This window comes from Capra hircus, chromosome 10 (genome assembly GCF_001704415.2).
Source record: "Capra hircus breed San Clemente chromosome 10, ASM170441v1, whole genome shotgun sequence".
In the NCBI taxonomy this organism is placed as follows: domain Eukaryota; kingdom Metazoa; phylum Chordata; class Mammalia; order Artiodactyla; family Bovidae; genus Capra; species Capra hircus.
In genome coordinates, this window is record NC_030817.1 from 24,013,107 (window position 1) to 24,036,900 (window position 23,794).

At 38.9% G+C, this 23,794-nt stretch overlaps 1 protein-coding gene across 1 annotated transcript in view; it reads right to left on the minus strand.

The window, feature by feature from the left end:
• FAM71D (family with sequence similarity 71 member D) overlaps nucleotides 4,049–23,794 on the minus strand; it is a 31,477-nt gene continuing 11,731 nt past the window's right edge. Inside the window, exons 5-8 of the mRNA XM_005685990.2 lie at nucleotides 22,887–23,421; nucleotides 19,512–19,759; nucleotides 9,916–9,944; nucleotides 4,049–4,164 (exon numbers count right to left, since the gene is read on the minus strand). Coding sequence (XP_005686047.2) covers nucleotides 4,142–4,164; nucleotides 9,916–9,944; nucleotides 19,512–19,759; nucleotides 22,887–23,421 — 835 coding nt within the window. The 3' untranslated portion in view covers nucleotides 4,049–4,141. The remainder of the gene's footprint in view (nucleotides 4,165–9,915; nucleotides 9,945–19,511; nucleotides 19,760–22,886; nucleotides 23,422–23,794) is intronic.

Sequence of the window (23,794 nt, forward strand, 5' to 3'; positions counted from 1 at the left end):
CACATAGCAAAATACTTTGGATATGGCACTTTGTCAAAAGGTGTGGACAGTTCAAATAAATTCATACTCTAAAATTCTATAAAGTCTCCATTGTCTTCACTTAGCCTTAGTGAGCTTTAATAGATTCTTGTGGCACGAGTCTTCCCTTTCAGAAGTTGTGTTGCTTTTGCCCTAGTAAGATGCCTTTACTTAGGTGTTCAGTGAGCCACAGAGAATTCCTGCCCTGCAAACTCTGGATCTGCTTGACGTATTTAAAGATACAGTGAGTGAGTAAGTGAAAGTTGCTCAGTCATGTCCGACTCTTTGTGACTCCATGGACTATACAGGCCATGGAATTCTCCAGGCCAGAATACTGGAGTGGATAGCTTTTTCCTTTGCCAGGGAATCTTCCCAACCCAGGGATCAAACCCAGGTCTCCTGCATTGCAAGCGGATTCTTTACCGACTGAGCTATGATACAAGGATCTCTCAAATAACAGACAAGTTATAGTTATGGTGAGATTATAAATCAGTTCCAAAACCCACAAAATCTTATTTGATCTAAAAATTACTCCTACAGAACTTCACCAGTGCACCAGAAAATGTGTTTTCCAGGTAAAATTTATGACTGTGGGAATTGCTTCCTGTAGCACTCGTGCTAGTTGTCCAGACGGAATATCTGGGATTCCTCTACTTTATCCTGGTCCCATGCAGTGGCACCAGTAGCATTCCCAGTAGCCAGGAAGGTAATAGCCATCTCTGTCCCTCAGAGTCCTGTGGTGATAACAGTGACACAGGACAAGGGCACACTTCTGATGCCTCAGTCTATTTATGTCTAAAGGCCCTTCTAATGAATATTATACATCTAAGGACTGACTTCATATCTAAATTATAGAGATCATCTGCTTCCTAGAGAGGTAACACGGTACTCAAACCAGCCATGTAATTAGCTTCTAGGTCTTTAGTTGAATTTTCCTTAAATATTGACATTAACAGACCATTCCACCTAACTTGACAACCAGATATGCTCAAGATTAATACTTGGTATTTATATGTACCACTTATTTATCCTTTCACATAGAACATCACCTTCATTTTATTGAAAGATTTCCAAAGTATAGTTTAAAACTTTTTTGTATTAAAGTGTAATGGATCATGAAAATATTTTTTCTTATAATAATAGACATTGTCTTAACAGTTGGTCTAAGGCTATGCTGGCCATATTGGATAGCACAGATATTGAGCTTTTCATAACCACAGAAATTCTACTGGACAGTGCTGTACTGAGGAATTGATGTGTTATCAGATGAACTATTTTTATAGATGTGGAAAATAAGATAAAGGAGTATTAGTACAAAATTCCAAAATCTTAGGTAAATGTTATAAACCTGTCTTATGTGTTACATAGTAAAGAATGAGTATTGCAGAAGTTGAAACAACTCAATTGTGGAATATTTATGAATTTTCTCTGACCAAAAATCTACTTTTAAGAAAAAAATTCAGTACATTATTAAGAGCAAGCAAGTTTGGGTGTGTGTGCGTGTAAACCTAATAAAAATTTGCAGCTTCAGGATGAACTTCCTAGAGTTTCTTTTTGCTATAAAAATATAGTACTACCTTAAAAAATCATTTTGTTGAGGTATAATTTATATGCAATAAAATGCATCCACTTTAAAGTAGTAAGTTAGGTAAATGCATACACCAGTAATTATTAATACCACCCCAGTTAAGATATACAACTTCCCTTCACCTCAGAGTTTCCTTTACCACCTTGTCGATATCCTGTAGCTCACCTCCACTCCATGAAAATTACTAATTTGTCTTTGTAAATTGATTTTGTCTTGTGAATATTCAATTCAACTGAATCATATAGCATGTTTGTGTTTTTTTCCTTCCTTTTGGCTCTGTTGCAGGAGTATGTGGGATCTTAGGTCTCCGATCAGGGATTGAACCCACTCCCCCTTCGTTGGAAGCTCAGAGTCTTAACCACTGAACTGCCAGGGAAGTCCTTCATATGTATGTTCTTTTTATACCTGACTTTGTTGTTGCATATTTTTGTTGTTGTTGTTATGAAGCAGTATCACTCTATGAATACACCACAGTTTGTTGAACCATTTATCTTCTGGCAGGTATTTGGTTTGTTTTCAGATTTTGGTTATTATGAACAAAACTCCTTTGAATATTTGTGTACAAGTCTTGTTTTGAACATATGTCTTGTGAACATGTTTTTATTTTTCTTCAGTAAATACCTAGAGTAGGATCATTTGGTCATCTGATAACAATGTCTTAACTTCGGAAGGCATTTCCTGTTTTCCAACTTGGTTGTGCAGGGGCCATGATGTATGAAGGATCTAGTTGTTGCACATAGTCACCCGCGGTTGGTGTGGTCTGGTACTGCCTTTTAAAGGACTCTGTTACCGGGTAATATTACTCAGTCTTAGTTGTGACTTTCTTCCTAAAGAACCAATTTGTTCCAGATAATCACTCTCAACGAAGCATTTTTTATAATGAGACAGTCAACTCCAAATTAGAAACTTTTAGTGTACATATATTCATATCTTAAAAATGACCCTAATATTAATCTTCTCTTGGTTGCTCCCTATTTCATCTCTGATTGTAGAAGTGGGAAAGGAATCCCTTTCATCTTTGGAACAGCAAGGAAAGAAGGGAAGAATCTCCTGGGCTGTGAGCCAAGGGGGCTGGGTAGAGGGTTTTCCTCTATAGCACTGTCCAATAGAAATATAAAATGAGCCACATATATAATTTTGTGAAACACTGTTTAGTAGCCAATTAAAAAGTAAAAAGAAACACATGAAATTAATTTCTAAATTTTAATCCAGTATAGTTAAAATATTATAATTTAAATATACAATCTATGTAATAATTACTGGGATATTTTACATTCTTTTTCATACTAAGGCCTAAAAATCAATTGCATATTTTATACTTGATCACAGTACAGATGCTAAGTTTCCAAGAGTTGAAGTGAAAAAACATAATAATATTTATGTTTAATGAAGAATCATGCTACACTGCTTCATTTTTTTTAATTAAAATGAAAAGGAATTTAAAATTCAGTTTCTCAGTTGCACTAGCCACATTTCAAGTGCTCAGTAGAGCCATACATGCCCATTTGCTACCATATTGGACCATGTAGTTCTAGAGCGTTGTCTGTGGGACAGGAAATGGAAGATAGAGGGGAGACATATTTGTTATTGCAACTCAGGTCACTGGTAGGAAATACCAGTACTATTTGTATAAAATTTAAATATATATATATATATATATACACACACACACATATGTTTTTAGCTGTATGATTTTGAACAAGTAACTTAATTGTCCGAGCTTCACTTTCACCATCTGTCTGTAAAACAGGAAAGTAATCATACCCCTCAGATTACTGTGAAGACTGAGGATCTATGCAAAGCATATGGTAGAATGACTGGCAAAGTTTTGAAAATAGGTAAGTGGTGGCTTTTAAAAATCTAAACAGGGACTTCCCTGGTGGTCCAGTGGTTAAAAATCTGCCTTACAATGCAGGGAATGTGAGTTTGATCCCTGGTGGGGGAAATAAGAGCCTATTTGTGGCTATTGAGCCCATAGGACACAACTAGAGGGTCCATGCGCTGCAACCAAGACCCGATACAGCCAAATGAGTAATTTAAAAAAAAAAATCCAAATGATTCTTTGGATGGGGACTGTCTGTATTTCCTTTATTTTTAAAAGTTAGAGAATTTTAAAAACTTGTTTGAAAATGGCAGTCGTTGATTCCATAAGTACTGCCTCTTAGGCCAGGTGCTCACTGAAACACAAGATGGAAATAATATGGTCCTGGCTTTGAGGACCCTGGGGCACCCCATGTTAGAGACCACACAGCAGTGGGCTAATGTCCAAATGAGAAAAGTAAAACCAAAGAGAACAACATATTCATTCAACAGTCCCACAGAAAAGAAGCCCTACAGATAAAAATGGAGTTTATGAAGTATACAGTTCTCTACTCACTTTAAAATCAATATCCACAATTAACAATCATCAAGATTTAAGAAAGACTGACATGGATCAAATGCTTAATGATTAGTAGTAGTCTTTATTTCTGCCACATGAAAGATGCTGCTTTGTCTTCCCTTCCTTCCATTGTTATTCTTGAGCTGTGCTTGCTTTTAATTTAGTAGTTTACATTTATCTGGTAAAGAAAAAAGATGGAGTTAGTTCAGTTAATTCGAAAGTCTGAAATACAGAATCTTTTAAAGTTATTACTGTTATATGTAAAACTTAAAATAACTAGATATGAGTAAAATAAGTGATTGAAATAAGTAAAATTACATTTATAATACAGTATTTCTTCTTAATAAAATAGTAAATATCCTTTGGACAGGTAAGTTATAATTTTTTAAATCTAGAAGTTGATATAGTGTTAAAGGAATTTCTTAAAAGTTTTGTTTTTAAAAATTACTTCTACCATGCAGTTACCTAGTAAATCAAGAAGTCAAGATTAAAATTATGGACTTTTATTCTTTAGAGTTTGTAGACATTGTCATTGTATTATTTGCAAGTTCTTGATTGTGCTAAACTGAGTCAAATGTATGTGAGATTTACACACACATAGTTTATGCTTATTGTAAATAAGGGGCCTAGTAACTTTCACATGATTTCAGTTGTAATAATATCAATATGAAGTCTTTATTAGTAGCAAACTTTTTTCACCATGTTAAAAAAATCTACCTTTCCTCATATATTAGTAATTCACAATTTAAATATTTGGGAGCCACTTTTCCAAAGTCAAGGTCTAAATATGTTATATATACCATTATTTTTGCCCTTCTTTGCATTTGTAGCTCTCTCTTAATGAGACCACAGTATTTGAAATTTCTTGTTATAGAATATATCAGTCAAAGGATGAAATTGCTGTAGTATCTTGGGTTCACTTTTAAAAGGAATTTCTCCTTCTAAAGGCTGTATTGAGAAATAGCAGGCCTGGAACTCTCCCTAGGTGGGTGTAGGAACCTGCATGTCCCTCTGAGTGCCATCCTTCACAGTCTAGCACCAGAGAACATTTTATTGAGAGCATACTTAATGGGGGAAAAAAGTGACCAAAAACAACACAGAATGAGGAGTGTATGTGGAGGCCAGGGGATTAACGTGTGTGAACATTTGATATTTTTTGGCCACATTTGTTTTTCTCTGGTGCGTCTGGCCGATGGTGTACATCTGGGTGGGGCCCTGTTAATAAACTGAGTGCTCAAATGCTAAACTGACTTTAGTTGGCGGAGTGACAGAAAGGTGGAAAAAAAGGGGAGGCACCTCTATTCCATCAGCAGAACCCTAATAAGACGGGCATGTGCTTCTTGCTGGAGTCGCCTCTGCTTCACCAACTGTCTTTTTACTTGTGTGAATTTAGCCTTAAATGTATGTGTGTGCGTATGCAGTCTCTCTCTCACACACACAGCATTAGTTATATTAGGAGAGGCAAATGAGAGAAGTTTCATTCATAAATAGCTTACTGTAAAGCATGTCTCAGAGAAACTTAGTACGCTGTTGGCCACCACACACAGCTGGGCAAGTTATTCACTGCACAGAGACTACCTTGTGGATGGGGCCCCCCAGCTCTGTGCAGTGGACAATCTGCGCAGTTGTACATGGCAGCCCTCTAGGGACTCTATAAGTATTTGTCTAATTTTTGGTGTGAAAGTAAGAGGCTTTGGCTGTGTTGATTAATCTGAGAAAGCGGGTTGGGAAAGAGTACGATAAGGGAGCAGAGAGGAAGAGTAGCAACGAGAATGAAAGGAATCATTGTGAGGAGCAGCAATGAGCAGTTCTCTTCCAGTGCCTCACCTGAAGCGCCCTCTCGCCCTACTGATGTTTCATTTTGACCCCTGGTGGATTCTAGAGCAGAAACCACAACAAAACCCTCAACATTCCACTCCACCCCTATTATTACTATAATAGAAGTAATATGATTCACTGTTAAAAGATTCCATTTACTGACAACTTTTTGTGAACGTGTCGTGTCTGTCATTTGCATCTATAGAGACTTATAAGTGCAAAAATTACCTTTAAGTTGTCTTATATGTTTTTTCCATTGGCCTTTTCCTGTTTTACTTTCCTTTCCTCACATCCATTCCCCTGAGAAAGGGAGGACAGATGAGGCACGAGATTGAGGAATTTAGAGAGGATTTGACAGGAGAGTAGAGAGCCAGAAAATAGTCCAGCAAAGTGGAAGTGAGATCACTAGAAAGAGGAAATGAGAAAGAAAGAAAAAGGCCAAAAACCAGAGAGAAGAAAGTAACAGAAAGAGAGAGAACTTGAGTCTTAAATTCAAATGATTTTCTAACCTCATCAAACATGTCTTTATTCTTTCCAATGGAGCCCATTATTAAATTTCAGTTTCCCTTTTAGAATTCTCCCATTACTTATTAGGATTCCAGGGGTTTGATTTGCCATAATTAAGAAAATGGAAAAGATAGATGGGTGGGGGAGGGGAGGACATGCCCAGTGTTTCAAAAATGATTTCCCTCTCTCTTCTTTTCTTAATCTCTGTCTTTTGTCTCATTTTTTCCATCTTGGAAAAATGCCAGGGGATCATAGATAAGCCTGCTGTTTGGGGTCATTGTAAAGAAAATCAGCAAAATTAAAGAGAATAAAGCTTAGAAAGGTAAGAAATGGAAAGTCAAGAAAGGAGAGAGATGGACCCAGATCCAAAGATACAGGTTTAGCCTGGGCCCTACCTTGTAGACTTTTCATAAAAACAGTACATTTGAAGTGCTGCTTTTCCTGAAACCCTACTCAAAAAGGAGGAAAAGTGTAATTCTTCCAAACTGCTCAGAGGTTAGAAAGAATTGGAGACTGCTGTCCCCAACTAGCCTTGACCAAGAGTTGTTGAAATGTGAATCTGATGAAGTTAATAGAAACAGTGATTTGATTTACTCTTGTGGGAACAGTCATTATTCTGGCTTCTGCCTAAAATAGAAATCAGATTTACAAACTTACTTTCAGTCTACATTCAGTCTAAATTCAATAGGACAAGGTTACTAATCTTTGCTTCCTTGGGGTGAAGAGTGTTAAGTGTGAGTAAGGGAATGTGAAAGGGGCAAAAAGTGATTCAGAGGAGAGTGGCAAGGGGGAAAGAAATGCAAATCAGAGGGAAAATTGAAAAACTGTACAAGCCTAAGTAAGGAAAAGTGAGAGGATAAAGGAAAGGAAAGTGGAAAGAATGAGAAAGTACAGGAAAGAAAACAAACAGGGAAAATAATTAATACTTGGTGAAAACTGCATGCCAAATTTGTATATTGTACCAGCTTCATGATTTAACAGCTCGGGGTGGAATTTTGCTGCATGTTTGCTGTGTCTTTCCTCAACTCCTCATTTCCAGAGCCCCATGTCAAGCTGCCTGCTAAAATTTACATAGCTGGGCCACCAGGGCCACAGACACGAGCTAACAAACCACAGCAGCAGAAAGGGCCCTGAGACAGCCAGTCACGGCTTCATTCCCCGACCCATATGCACTCACATTTGACAGCTGAGGAAACTGAGCCCCAGAGAGATTAAATGACACATTTGTGAAACAGGCCAAACAGAACCAAAATCTAGGGCTTTCAGTTCTACGCTCAGTGTTTCACAGCTTATTTCTTCACCTTTCCCTTCCAGATTGTCTTCCTTTCCCAGCTTGTTTCACAGACTCAGTACCTCCTAGTCATGTTTCCTCTACTTCCTTTTTCTCTCTTGTTTTCACAAGTAGATAGGCGTTGAAGCTTGTTGACTATGTGTTCAGGTCTTTTTCCATCTCACTGCTTCTTACCTGGTCAAGACTTGGGTATCTTTCCCCCAGACTATTATAATGACGTTCTGCCTCTAACCTGCTTCAGCTTCTCTTATGGACTGCAGTCAGAGTAATCTACCTAAAATGTAATATTAATTTTTTCATTTCCCTGGCGTTTCAGTGGATCCTCCTTACCTACCAAGCAGTACTATCCAAACTCCTTAGTGTGGATTAAGACTCCTCCAGACTGGCTCCTGCCTTGCTCTCACTGCTCCTAAACTGAATATGCCCAGCACTGTCCCAGCCCTGTGATTTTGCCCACCCTGTTGCTTATATCGGGCTTCCCTAGTAGCTCAGTTGGTAAAGAATCTGCCTGCAATGCAGGAGACCCCGGTTTGATTCCTGGGTTAGGAAGATCTGCTTAGAGAAGGGAAAGGCTACGCACTCCAGTATTCTGGCCTGGAGAATTCCATGGACTGTATAGTCCACGGGGTCGCACAGAGTCGGATATTCTTGTTTCCGCTTTCCTAACACAAAGATTGTCATCTTCATAGACTCCTTCATGATTTTCTCTTTTGAGCAAAAAGTATGTTCTCTACTTTTCTCTTAGAGGGCCTGTAACATTCCGACTTACATTATTTGTGCACTTGTCTTGAGGCCATTTATATGTCCTGTTATTTATTTTTAATCTCTCCCAGAGTCTGTCTCAGTGCTTCATATATTATAGATGGGCACTGAATGTTTGTTCAGTTGAACAAAATTGAGTTTGTGCCAGGAGGCAGGTGAATCAGTCACATATAAGATGAAAATGAAAGTATCAATGTCCTATATTAATTTTAAATTTCCATGCCTTAAATAAGGAGTACTTCAGAATGTATGAAGAATGTACTAATTATATGCTCAGCTACTAATTATGTATTAAGTTATAAGGCTTTTGCTAGATTTAATATTGCCTTTAGAAAATAAGAGGAAAATATTTGCCTATAATAGCATATCTTGGGAATTTTTACAGATTTGATTTCTTTTTGAAATAAAATTTGGGATAGAAATTGATAGATGAAAATTCTGTATACTGTGAGGGAAATTTTATATTTTTCTTATAAACTATAATAGCATTTGTTTTCAGGTTCAGTTCTATAGATTAGAATATAGGTAAAAACCACATTATAGTAAAGCTCCTCTGGTACTTTTGGATAGTAAAGTCCAGTGGGAAGGCCCAAAGATGAATCCCATTTGTATAAACAGCTTTTCTATAATCGCTGGCTTAAAAAAAACTTTGAGCTAATATTTACTTACTTAACATTATATAAATTTCATGTGTACAATTTTATATATTTCTGCATGTGCTCCCCCCAAAAATACAGGTTGATCCACTTTCCCATTTAGTTCTCCCCACCAATCATTTTCTTTTCTTTTCTTTTGTAGGACTCCTGCAAATGTGACTAAAAAACACCTTCAAGTATTTCTGGTATTTTTTTTCCCCTCCTTTTTAAGTTCAGTGAAATGTGATTTTGTGTTCCTTCCATGATGTTCTTTTATGTGCATGACTGGAGCAGAGGTCTCTTCTCCTCCCCAAAGGTTAGACAGTCACTCAGAAGTGGGGCAGCAGCAAGCAAGGGAAGAACTCTCCACTAGTGTTTACATGACAGCCTTGACTTCAAACAGTTGTTACCAGTTAATGATCCTGAGATGTGGGAATATGTGAAGAAAAAGCTGCCAGAAGAAAACGTTAATTCTATCACCTGACAGCAAAGCAGAAGACGAAGACACAAGCAGGAAGAAAAGAGGGGCTGGCAGATTTTAGATTCACCAAGAGATTGAGTTGTGATCATTTCCCTTCCAAAGCAGCAGGAGTAACAGGCCATATCATGTTTGATTCCGCTTGCAGAAATAGCTTGGGAGTGGTTCCTGCCCTGCGAGTTAGAGATCCTGGGAACTAGGGAACTCTATCAGCACAGAAAAGAGCACATTGTTGCCTACTGCTTGAAAGATAGCATGAACGTAGCCTTTGAGGCAGTTTCTGTAGGACAGACTCTCAGAAGGAAACAAAGACAGGAAAGGGAATGCCTCAAAATGTCTGGCTCAATTCCTTTGTTCTTAGCTCCTCTGTCCTAGGGCCCTGAGGTGACTGCTTGATACCAGGGATCACAGAGAAATATGGTGGGATTTGGTCCATACCTGAAGTGTCTGAATCAGTTCTCCTGCTCCTGGAAAAATAAATAGCACATTTCAAAGTTTGGCCAGTATAACCGCAAATATTTAGAAAAGAATTACTAGGTATGAGAAAACAACCATTCTCTAAGTACTTCAGTTCAGTTCAGTTCAGTCGCTCAGTCGTGTCCGACTCTTTGCAACCCCATGAATCGCAGCACGCCAGGCCTCCCTGTCCATCACCAACTCCCGGAGTTCACTTAGACTCACGTCCATCGAGTCAGTGATGCCATGCAGCCATCTCATCCTCTGTCGTCCCCTTCTCCTCCTGCCCCAATCCCTCCCAGCGTCAGAGTCTTTTCCAATGTAGTAATGACATATATTTAGTAAGCCAAGGGTGCACATGTGCCTGCTAAGTTGTTTCAGTATGTCCAACTCTATGCGACCCTGTGAACTGTAGCTCACCAGGCTCCTCTGTCCGTGGGATTTTGCAGGTAAGAATACTGGAGAGGGTTGTCATGCCCTCCTCCAGGGGATCTTCCCAACTCGGGGATTGACCCACGATTCTTATATCTCCTGCAATGGCAGGTGGGTTCTTTACCACTAGTGCCATGTGGGAAGCCCCAGCCAAGGGTATTATCCATTATAATACATCTTAGAGTAAAATTACCTAAATTTACGTAACATGCAAGCTGTCCAACCTATAAAAGCCATAAAAGTGAGTTGTATGTAATTGCTATGCTAAGTTACTTCAGTTACGTCTGACTCTGTGCGACCCCAGAGACGGCAGCCCACCAGGCTCCCCCGTCCCTGGGATTCTCCAGGCAAGAACACTGGAGTGGGTTGCCGTTTCCTTCTCCAAGGCATGAAAGTGAAAAGTGAAAGTGAAGTCGCTCAGTTGTGTCCAACTCCTAGTGACCCCATGGACTGCAGCCTACCAGGCTCCTCCGCCCATGGGATTTTCCCAGCAAGAGTACTGGAGTGGGCTGCCATTGCCTTCTCCATGTATGTAATTACATATAATCTATTTTTATTGTGGCTATCACCTGTCACTCAATGAGGCTGTAAGGATCCCTATCATGCTACATCTCCAGACCCTAAAAACTCATTTGGGGTCGAGACTGAAAGAAGCTAACTGCTACTGTTCAGGGGTTTCTGTAAATGGAGTCAGTTGCATTGGGAATATATGCTCTTATAGACACGTGGGGTATATTCTGGAATGGATGGGTGCCAGGGTTTGCAGTTGCCCACCTCTGCAAGCTGTTCATCACAATCTTGGTGGCCTTGATGGGAATCTTCTAGGTGAATAACCTCAATCATTCACCCAAGTTATTACAATTTCTTATAGCTTAGTGGATATAAAGTAGGGGACTAGCTGTCAGTTTTTTGGACTATTTTACTTTCAGAGATATCTTTGGATAAAGGCTGTTTTCTGCATGCCTGATACCTTTTTTAAGTTTTTTAATCTTTTGACCATGCTATATGGCCTGTGGGATCTTAGTTCCCAGACCAGGTATCCAACCTCCTGTACTGGCAGCAGGGAATCTTAACCACTGGACCACCTGGCAAGTTCCTGTATGTCTGACTTAAAAAAATTTTTTTTTTTACTTTTAAAATTAAAATCAATAATTAAAATATTTATTTCCTTAACCTACTGAATGCTAAAATATAAACTTAAGTCAGTTAATTTTCACCAAATCTTTGTTTCTTGGCTATACTATAATAGCTATTTTGGAAGTTTTGCTGTTTGAGTAAGAGGTTATAGGAAGAATAATTATCCTTATATAATATCTTCTCAGATAAAATACAAAGAAATAATTCTGATCCATTTAGAGGATCTGGCAAATTCATGCAGTCCAAATTCTTTAGTGACTCTTTCAAATGTAAAGGTTAAAGTAGTAATTTTCTGAGAAGTTTGCAAATACTCATAACCTTTACCAAATGGGTCTGGTGATTTAAATAAGGTTGAGTTTAATGATAAAAGTTTTCAATAGACTGAGAGGTATCAAATAAGTGTACTTTAAAAGAGTAGGCACAAACTAAAATGAAGCCTGCCATTATCCTCTTTAAAACAAAGGGAAGAGTCACAGTAACACTATTGCCAAGGTATGAAAAGGAATATAAATGCTCCATAAAGTAAATCCTTCATTTCTAAAGTACCCAAAGTGACATTATAGAACTTTCCATAGTATTTCACTCATCTAGATTTAAATTGTTCAATTTACATTTTAAAGGCCAATGAATTTGAGGGCAAAATACTCAACAAGGTCATTGTTTAATTTTTTTTTTCATTTTTTCAAAGTACACGGTTAGAAAGGTGTCACCAAAATCCATGGTCTTGGAGAAGAAAAATATACACTAGAATTCATTTATCACTCTCACAGTATCCTGACTTAATCCTACAAATATCCCAGGACTAAGTATCAGTGAATCCCATTCTGTTCTTTGATTTTATTACATCTTTCAATTATAATGAACATTCTCAAATTAGGCTCTAGCTAGTAATTATGTTCCTGATGTAAATAGGCAATAAAATATAATCTATGCTTGATTAAATTGGACTTAAGAGGATTAGTTAGAACCAAAATTCATTTCTTGCTTTGTTTTTTAAATCTATTTCTTGCTTTCTTTACAGCAGAGTCAGCAGATAAATGATACAGGAAGCTGAGAGACTAAAGGGCAGAACCTGGAAGATTTTGGGATTTGCTGACTAAGATCCTCTGTAATCTTTAAAATCCTAAGATTTTTGCTATTTAGATAGGCATTCATTTTTCTCATTTCTAATACTGATCATAACAGAGAGGGTAACAAAACTTCACACTTGCAGATCACTTCAACCTAGAAACAAGTTATCCTTACAATTTTTAACATTTTAAAATGTTACAAGCAGTCTAATGCTCAGAGAATTTTTAGGGAGGTGAGGCTTTCCTGTATGTAACAGTGGATACATGTCAGTGTGCATATGTCAAAACCCATAAAACTGTACAAGGTAGAGAGTGAACCTTAAACTAGGGACCATAGTTAATAATAATACATGTTCTGTTCATTAACTGTTAACAAAGGTACCACACTAATGCAGGTGTTACTAACAGGGCAAACGGGATGAGGGACGGGATGAGGGACGGGATGAGGGAGGGCAAGGAGGCGGCAGTGGTGTGGGTGTCGGGTGCTCGATTATTCTGTAAATCTAAAACTATATCTTAAAAATGTTTATTATTTTTTAAAGTTTTTTTAAGGCACTAAAGTTAATCCAGTGCTTCAGGGCATCCATTATTTGCAAAAGGGTGAGGAAAGAAGAAGTTGAAATGATTTAAACAGTTCACCTTGTTAAGATTTTGAAATTGTGTGTTTCTGAAAGCTTAGACAGGGGGCAGGACAGAATTTGAGACATATTGAATGAAATAAAGCAGAGGAAGATGTCAGAATGATCACACCTGATCAATTACTGTTTGGGAAAAATTGCTAGACTGGATGGATTCATTTTTATCTCATTTGTTTTTTAGAAATCTTATGCTTTTCTCTGAAAGTCATACTTGTACATAGCAGAAAGTACATTTCCTGTTGAGTGGCACCTGCTTCTATACCTTTGTTTCTTACATTCTTTGTCTTTCCCTCACTCCTTCTGACTGATGATTACTTTTTAATTTTATTTACTTTTAATTGAAGGATAATTGCTTTACAATAGTCTTGGATTTTGCCATATATCAACATAAATCAGCCATAGGTATACATGTTTCCTCTCTCTTAAAACTCCCTCCCACCTCCCACCTCTCACCCCTCTAGGTTGTCAAACCAGAGCCCTGGTTTGAGTTCCCTGAGTCATATACCAAATTCCCACTGGCTATCTCTTTTACATACAGTAGTGTATATGCTTCCATGCAAGCAGAATCTTTACCTCTTGAGCTACCAGAGAAGCCAAGAAAATTGAAATCATATCAAGTATTTTTTTTTTGGATTACAGTGCTATGAGCTTAGAAATTACAAAAAAAAAACTACAAAAAATGCAAATATGTGGAAACTGAACAATATGCTACTAAACAAATAATGGATTACTGAAGAAATCAGAGGAAATTTTTAAAATGCCTAGAGATAAATAAAAACGAAAATATGATGACCCAAAGTCTATAGAGTGCAACAAAAGCAATTCTAAGAGGAAAGTTCATAGAAATACAATCTTACCTCGAGAAACAAGAAAAACTTCAAATGAACAAACCTAACCTTATACCTACAGCAGCTAGAGGAAGAACAAACAAAATCAAAAGTTAGTAGAAGGAAAGAAATCGTAAAGATTTGAGCAGAAATAAATGAGAGCTGAAGAAAACAAAATAAAAGATCAATGAAGCTAAAAGCTGGTTCCTTGAAAGGATAAACATAATTGATAAACCTTTAGCCAGACTCAAGAAAAAAAGTGAGAGAGCTCAAATCAATAAAATTAGAAATGAAAAAAAGAAGTTCAAGCTGACCTCACAGAAATACAGAAGATCATAAGAGACTACTACAAGCATGCCAAAAAATGGACAACCTAGAAGAAATGGACAAATTCTTGGAAAGGTACGATTTCCCAAGACTGAACTAGAAAGAAATAGAAAATATAAGCAGACCAAACACAAGTGCTGAAATTGAATCTGTGATTAGAAAACTCCCAACAAACAAAAGTCTGGGACCAGATGGCCTCACAGATTAATTCTATCAAACATTTACAGAAGAGCTAACACCTATGCTTCTGAAGCTACTGCAAAAAATTTTAGAAGAAGAATACCCTCAAACTCATTTTATGAGGTCCACCAACACCCTGATTGGAGAAGGCAATGGCACCCCACTCCAGTACTCTTGCCTGGAAAATCCCATGGATGGAGAAGCCTGATAGGCTGCAGTCCATGGGGTCGCGAAGAGTCAGACACAACTTCATTTTCACTTTTCACTTTCATGCATTGGAGAAGGAAATGGCAACCCACTCCAGTGTTCTTGCCTGGAGAATCCCAGGGACGGGGGAGCCTGGTGGGCTGCCGTCTATGGGGTCGCACAGAGTCGGACACGACTGAAGCGACTCAGCAGCAGCAGCAGCAGCAGCAACACCCTGATACCAAAATCAGACAAAGATACCACAAAAAAGAGAGAAAATTACAGGCTAATATCACTGATGAACATAGACACAGAAATCCTCAACAAAATACTAGCCAACCAAACCTAACAGTGCATTAAAAGGATCATTAACCACAGTTAAGTGGGATTTATCCCAGGGATGCAAGGATTTTCCCAATATTCAGTGTGATATACCACATCAACAGATTGAAGAATAAAAACCATATGATCATCTCAGTAGATGCAGAAAATTTTTGACAAAACTTAACACTCATTTATGATAAAACTCCAGGAGCTGGGCATAGAGGGAATTTACCTCAACCGAATAAAGACCATTACTTTGCCAACAAAGGTCCGTCTAGTCAAGGATATGGTTTTTCCAGTAGTCATGCATGGATGTGACTGTTGGACTATAAAGAAAGCTGAGCGCTGAAGAATTTATGCTTTTAAATTGTGGTGTTGGATAAGACTCTTGAGAGTCCCTTGGACTGCAAGATCCAACCAGTCCATCCTAAAAGAAATCAGTCCTGAATGTTCACTGAAGGACTGATGTTGAAGCTGAAACTCCAACAGTTTGGCCACCTGATGCGAAGAACTGACTCATTGGAAAAGACCCAGATGCTAGGAAAGATTGAAGACGGGAGGAGAAGGGGATGACAGAGGATGAGATGGTTGGATGGAATCACCAACTCAATGGACATGAGTTGAGTAAACTCTAGGAGTTGGCGATGGACAGGGAGGCCAGGCTTTGCTGCAGTCCATGGGGTGGCAAAGAGTCAGATACAACTAGCGACTGAACTGAACTGAACTGAATAAAGGCTAAGACTGCAAGGAGATTAAACCAGTCAATCCTAAAGGAAATCAATCTTAAATATTCATTGGAAGGACTGATGCTGAAGTTCCAATACTTTGGGCACCTGATGCGACGAGCTGACTCATTAGAAAAGACCCTGAGGCTGGGAAGGCAAGAGAAGAGGACGACAGAGGGCGAGATGGTTGGATGGCATCACCGACTCAATGGACATGAATTGGAGCAAGCTCCAGGAGATGGTGATGGACAGGGAAGCCTGGTATGCTGCAGTTCATGGGGTCCCAAAGAGTCGAACACAACTGAGTAACTGAACAACAAATAATGAAAAACCCACAATTAACATTACCCTCAGTGGTGAAAAGCTGGAAGCATTTCTTTTAAGATCAGGAAACAAGACAAGTATGTCCACTCTCACCACTTTAATTCAACATAATTTTGGAAGGCCTAGCTGTGGCGATTGGAGAAGGCATTGGCACCCCACTCCAGTACTCTTGCCTGGAAAATCCCATGGACGGAGGAGCCTGGTAGGCTGCATTCCATGGGGTCGCTGAGTCGGACACGACTGAGCGACTTCACTTTCACTTTTCACTTTCATGCATTGGAGAGGGAAATGGCAACCCACTCCAGTGTTCTTGCCTGGAGAATCCCAGGGATGGGGGAGCCTGGTGGGCTGCCATCTCTGGGATCACACAGAGTCGGACACAACTGAAGCGAATTAGCAGCAGGAGCAGCAGCTGTGGTGATCAGAGAAGAAAATGCAGTGAATTGATTTTAAATATACTTTTTAATGCAAATTTCAGAGCATCTGGTCATACAGGAAAATTTTCTGAAGTGGACTTCCTTGAATTTGAACTGATAGTTCTTCCTATGGCTATGAAGAGAAACCCTCATTTTGGTTCTTGGGCCTTAGAAGAAGCGCTCACAAGAGAGGACTCCTTGCTCAATCTGACTTTGTTTCTAGGACTGGCTTCTCATAAGGCAACAGTCCTCAAACATGGTTGTATAGAACCACTTGGAGTGATGTTGAGCATCTTTTCATGTGTTTGTTAGCCATCCGTATGTCTTCTTTGGAGAAATGTCTATTTAGTTCTTTGGCCCATGAGGTACCACTTCACACCAGTCAGAATGGCTGCGATCCAAAAATCTGCAAGCAATAAATGCTGGAGAGGGTGTGGAGAAAAGGGAACCCTCCTACACTGTTGGTGGGAATGCAAACTAGTACAGCCACTATGGAGAACAGTGTGGAGATTCCTTAAAAAATTGCAAATAGAACTACCTTATGACCCAGCAATCCCACTGCTGGGCATACACACCGAGGAAACCAGAATTGAAAGAGACACATGTACCCCAATGTTCATCGCAGCACTGTTTATAATAGCCAGGACATGGAAACAACCTAGATGTCCATCAGCAGATGAATGGATAAGAAAGCTGTGGTACATATACACAATGGAGTATTACTCAGCCGTTAAAAAGAATTCATTTGAATCAGTTCTGATGAGATGGATGAAACTGGAGCCGATTATACAGAGTGAAGTAAGCCAGAAAGAAAAACACCAATACAGTATACTAACACATATATATGGAATTTAGGAAGATGGCAATGACGACCCTGTATGCAAGACAGGAAAAAAGACACAGATGTGTATAACGGACTTTTGGACTCAGAGGGAGAGGGAGAGGGTGGGATGATTTGGGAGAATGGGAATTCTAACATGTATACTGTCATGTAAGAATTGAATCGCCAGTCCATGTCTGACGTAGGGTGCAGCTTGCTTGGGGCAGGTGCATGGGGATGACCCAGAGAGATGTTGTGGGGAGGGAGGTGGGAGTGGGGTTCATGTTTGGGAACGCATGTAAGAATTAAAGATTTTAAAATTAAAAAAAAAAAAAATTAAAAAAAAATAAAATAAAATAAAAAAAAATAAAGTAATATTTCCTTTCTAAAAAAAAAAAAAAGAAAAAATTATGAAAGTCTATGTAACCATATGGTTAAAAATTATTGTCTGTAAGATTTTCAGGTGAAGAAAACATATATTTAAAATCTTTTTTACCAAAAAAAAAAAAAAAAAAAAAGAACCACTTGGAGGATTATTACAGCACAAAATGATGAGCCCATCTCAAGAGTTTACCAGCCACACATTAAGAACCACTGATATAGAAATCCTCGCTAGGACACAACGCTTTGCTTAAGCAGACCACCAAAATCATAATTTGAAACTGAAATTGAACTCATATTGAAATTGAATTGAAATTGACCATTGAAATCATAATCGAGATCCAGCAACACCTGGAGTGTCTTGACACTTGGATGTAGAGGCTCTAGAACTGTGAGAAACGTGGCTGCCCAGGAGCTAAGGAGTAAAAAAATGTTACTCTGACTTCAAGGTTTGTGAATCTTCTAAGGATCATCCATACTCCTTTGCTTCCCTGGATCCCTACTTAGCTGGGAAAGGAGGTGAAAAAGAGAGTTTTGAACGATTACTCCTCAGTCGATTAAGATTTTTTTCCTGACAGAACAGGTAACTTTCTCTTATCCTTGGTGTTGGAAATGAATTAATAGTGACAATCTTGACCATTTACTGAACACCTAACATGGCCCTCTTATAACTGTTACACAGTCAGTCATCTTGAAATTCCATGCCACCAGCGCTCCACCGTTTCTTCAGATCTCTGCCCTTCCTCAGAGAAGCAGTCCCTGACCACTTATATAAAATAGACCTACTCCCTCCTCAGATGCTTGTTACGTTTTGTTTTCTCACAGCACATTCCAGTTGGCATAATACACTCTATTTGATTATTATCTATTCCCTTCACTAGAATGAAACTCTGCATGATTTATTTTCACTGATGTATGCCCAGTCTCCAGCACATAGAAGATGGTCAGTAAGTATTATTGAATGAATGAATGACTCATACCTTTAAAAAGTTTGTTTCCCTGTTTTCCCCTGTTCCTTTTTATATTTAAAAATAACTTAGACATAGTTCATTACATTCCTGATTTTCATTCTTGCTAACATAGCATTTAGATCTCTATGATTTTCTCTGGTTTCTTGATAGCTGTTACTCCAGAATAAACATATTAACTTTTATTTTTATAATACCACAGTGTCTCTCACATTCATCTTATAATTTATAATTATAAAAATCTTTTTTCAGATTATTCAGTTATTCATTGGAAGTGTAGAAAAGTGTAAGGGACATGTAAAGAAGAAAATAGAAGTGTAAAGATAAAAGTACCCATAATTACTCCAGATAATCAATGGCCCTAACTCCAAAGTGTGGACACCATGATTCTATTTTATTTCCTTCAGCACACACCATCTATACCAGGCAGACAGCTCAGAATGCCAACTGAATGGTGTAAGAAGTTGGTGTGAAAATAAAAATTAGACAAGGTTAAACCAAATGTGGATTATTGAGTTGATTATGTTATCATTCATATGTCTGAGATTATATCATCATTCATACGTCATTTGTATGTCTGAGAATCTTCCATGAAAAATGCCTGAGTTGCAGGGACTTTATTTACTTTTCCTTTATTTTTGGTCTAACCACACAGCATATGGGATCTTATTTCCCTGACCAGGGATTGAACCCAAGCCCCCTATTGGAAGGGCATAGTGTTAACCAACGGACTGCCAGGGAAGTCCTGCAGGGACTTTAAAGCGTGCGCTTATTTACGTTTTTCATATCTTAGCATCATTTGGCATCTCCCTGCTGCACATACCTGGATTCTTCAGCCTTGAGAGTTGTGCTTTCAGAGTCCATTGTCCTTATTTCGGAGGGTCTGTTGCTCATCTCTTTGGATTTGTCTGTCTCGTCTTCTTCTGGAGTCAAGGTAGTTTGAAAACATCTTTCACCTTCGAAAGTCAGTGTTAGGTTTGAGATGGTGACATGTTTTGAGGATTCTCTAAACTCATTCTTACTTTTTGTATCTCGTAAACACCCAGACTTCAGAATGTTTTCCATTTTTTCCTTTGAAAATAACAAGCAGCAGCAAATCAGATAACAGAAGAGCATCACACAGAAACAGATTATTTACGAAGCAGTCATCATGTCATTCATATTTACTGAGTGCCCTCGAGTGCACAAGCACAGTGATGAAGGGATGAGGCTTGGTGTTCACAGCTGTTGAGAGGAGCCTAGGTGGGCACTGGAGGCTGGCGGCGTGGGGACCTGACACAGCACATTCGAAACCTCACACCACTGGCACTCAAGAAGGAAAATTAGGACTCAGTCACAGGGCTTCCTCTCCCTCAACTGGCAGGGAAAGGAAGGTTTTCTAGAAATGTCTTGCTGCCAATTGCTCCCCGTCCAAAGTTGCTCTTGACTTAAGAGCATCTAATAGGTGACGGGAGTTGGAGGTTCATAAAAATACTAAAGAGTCTGGTTTTCAAAAGACCTAAAATTTAGTATTCTAGTATCTCAGCCGGTCTCCTAGTGCCCTGGTGTCTGTTTTTAGTACCACTGCTCTGCCGCTCCTCGCCTCCCCTAGACTCTCTCTCAGGCCTCAGAGCCATAGGCCAGCTGGTCTGAAAGATTCTGTCTGTCTAATATCCCTGACATCTGTGCCTTCTTCCCCCTTTTGTCATTACCTAGTCCACCACCTCTATACTGTTCTTTGAAAATAATGCAGTAATCTTCTTTAAAAATTACACATTTTTTCTGACAATGAAAGTAATATATATTTTTCATAGACTATTTAGAAAATCCTAAAAGATATACAGTGAAAGGGAGAAAATTATTGCTTCTTGATGCCACAGGCCAGAAATAACTACTGTGGTACATTTCATTCTGGTCTTTTTCTCCATTTATTTATTTTGAATGTGCCTGTTTTGTGATCGTATTGCAGTGCTGTAGCCCATATTTTTTCACTTTAAAATTTATTATAAAAATCTCCCTATGTTATTAAAAACTTTGTAAAGCTACTTGAATTTTTCTAATTAAAAATTATTTTTATTATAAGAAGCAGAACATTCAGAAAGCTGTAAAGAAGAAAACATCAATTGCTTATAAGACCACAACCTAGAAATAAATTATTAACAATATGACTTTCCCTCTCCTATTGTCTGTGTATACACTTGCATTTTATGTAATAAGGATGTGAAAGTTGCTCAGTCGTGTCTGACTTTTGGAACCCCATGGAGTATACAGTCCATGGAAATCTCTAGCCAGAATATGGAGTGGGTAGCCTTTCCCTTTTCCAGGGATCTTCCCAATCCAGGGATCGAACCCAGTTTTCCTGCACTGCAGGCGGATTCTTCCTGCATTGCAGGCAGATTCTTTACCAGCTGAACCACAAGGGAAGCCCAAGAATACTGGAGTGGGTAGCCTATCCCTTCTCCAAAGGATCTTCCCAACCCAAGAATTGAACTGGAGTCTCTTGCATTGCAGGCAGATTCTTTACCAACTGAGCTATCAGGGAAGCCCAGAAATAACTATTAACAACATGACTTTCTCTCCCTCCTATTATCTATGAATACACTTGCATTTTTGTGTAATAAGGATGGTAACTTTTAGTTCATTTTTCATTCAGCTTTATATCATAAACATTTTTCCAAGTAAAGAAAAATTCTCTAACAGTTTTAGCAGCTACGGAGTACTTGTTCATTTAACCAGTATTTACTGAGTGGATATAATCTTGTCCGTCACTTTGGTTGCTCCTGAATGATATAAACATGGCACACGCCCTTTATGGTTTAAATTCATTTAGCCCTTCCTCTGTGGTGGATATTTAGGTTACTTCTTCATTATCATTATTTTATTTTTATAAACATAGTATAGATGTGGTACAATTAACATCTTTATAGCTAGATCCTCATTCTTATTGATGGTTAATTCCTTAAGATTAATCTTACAATGTGAGAGGCCTGCGTTCAATCCCTGGGTTGGGGAGATTCCCTGGAGAAGGAAATGGCAACCCACTCCAGTACTCTTGCCTTGAAAATCCCATGGATGGAGGAGCTTGGTGCAGGCTACTATCCATGGAGTCGCAAAGAGCTGGGCACGACTGAGCGACTTCACTAATTCCTTAAGAAAGATTCTTAAAAGTGAAATCACTGAGTCAAAGGGTGTCAACATTTCTAGGTTCTTGACTCATAATGGTTTCAAGAAAGTTTGTTCTAATTCTCACCCTGCCATGAATCTTTAGAAACTCCAACATGACCCCAACTTTGCTAATGCTGACTGTGTTGATCTCTTATTTAACAGCTTTACGGATGAAATATTTTTTTGTTTGTGAGGTTAAGCTTTTCCGCTAACCTTAGTAGCTAGTGGTTTCTTCTGTGAAATGTCCATCTTTGCCGTCTGTCGTTTTTCTGTCCTGGGCCCCACGGGGATTTCTCAGCTACAGTCCACACACCAATCTCTTTACCTACAATCCGTCCTGCCGTCAGAATAATCTTTTAAAAACACAGCCCCTTCACTCCCTTACACAGAGCTTTGGTGGCTAAGGTTTGTTCAAAGACTGAGTCTACACTTCTTATTTTGGCATTTAAGATTTGCAAGCAATTTTCCACAATATTAATATTAATCTTAATATTTTCCACATATATTATGCTGCAGCCAAACTGATATATTGTTGGATATGGCTCTGTGTTTTTCTACTTTCTGACCATTTCTAAAGCTGCTCACTTCTTTGGGGAATTTATTTTCTTATTTTCATCCTCACTTTTACTGATTGAAATTTCACCCCATCCTTCAGTGTACTTCATACATTTGTGCATATTTAAACCTTAATATAACCCTTACATGATATTAATATTCTCATTTGAGAGATGCATGTTCAGTGACTCGGTCAAACTAACGTGAAGCCAGCAGGGAAGGATTCCAACCCAGGATTTCTGACTCTGATACCAAAGTTCTCTTTATCCTCCCATGCCTCCTAATACAGGGTTAAGTTTTATGGTATGGATGGTCACTGCCTATTTCAGGGGACATCTTATAACTCTTTTATGCAGGGGTTCAGGGATCAGATCTCATTCTTAATGTTAGGTTAACCAGAGTAAGTTCCATACTATTTCAATAATCAATGTCATGAAGCTCACCAAAGAGAGTGAAAGAGAGTAATTATCAGAGAATGAAAGTGTTCCATGTCACATACCTTTTCCTCTTGCTTGGCCTTGAGTATGTCATCATTTTCAAACACCACTGTGACCCCTGAGCTTGCTGTGACTTCACAGATGTCTGTGACTTCCGTGACTTCTGTGACAATATTTATATCTGGGGCCTCAATGACCTCATTTTCTGGAATATCTGTGACGTCGGTGACATCGGTGATGTCTGTGAATTCCGAGAAATCGATGCTTTCTACATCGTTGTTGGGGTTTGAACACGTGGACAGGTGTGAGGTCTCTATGGCGGGGAAAGCTGCTATGTCCATGATGTCCACTGAGCCTGTGATGTCTGTGCTGTTTGTGATTTCCGAGAGGCTGGAGACTTCCGACACCTTGGAAGCTTTGGCTTTCTCCTTATTCAAGAGGGAGATGAGCTCTACCCACTGGCAGAACAGGGTGTCTTGTTTGCACGCAGGGGCGCAGAGCTGTAGGTAGTAGGCTCGGCCACTCACCAGCTTTACTTTGATGCGCATATTCTCGGCATCATGTACAGAGAGAGTCACAAACTGCAGAGGGAGAAACCTGCAGACAAATGCAAATATCATCTGGAGGCCTGATTAGAAACTGTCACAAGGCCTTTCTTGTTATAGACGTTTGTGGGGCGAGACAGGACACCAGGTGTGTCTCTCAAACAGGTTTGGGGAGGAGCTGGCGTGGGATGGGGCAGGACCTTCTTGTGGCCACATGTTCCCAGGTCTGGCTCATGGCTTTTGAGGCTAAAAACCTTGATTTTTCATACATATAGTCAGGCTCCTGAAGACCAACTCACCTGAATCATACTCCTAAGATTATCAACTAGTACATCAGCTATTTATTACTTATTTAGGAGAAGTTGTCCCATTTAGTTAGTCCTGCAAGGTTGAGACTGAGAGTGGTTTGCTGTGGGTCCTACAGC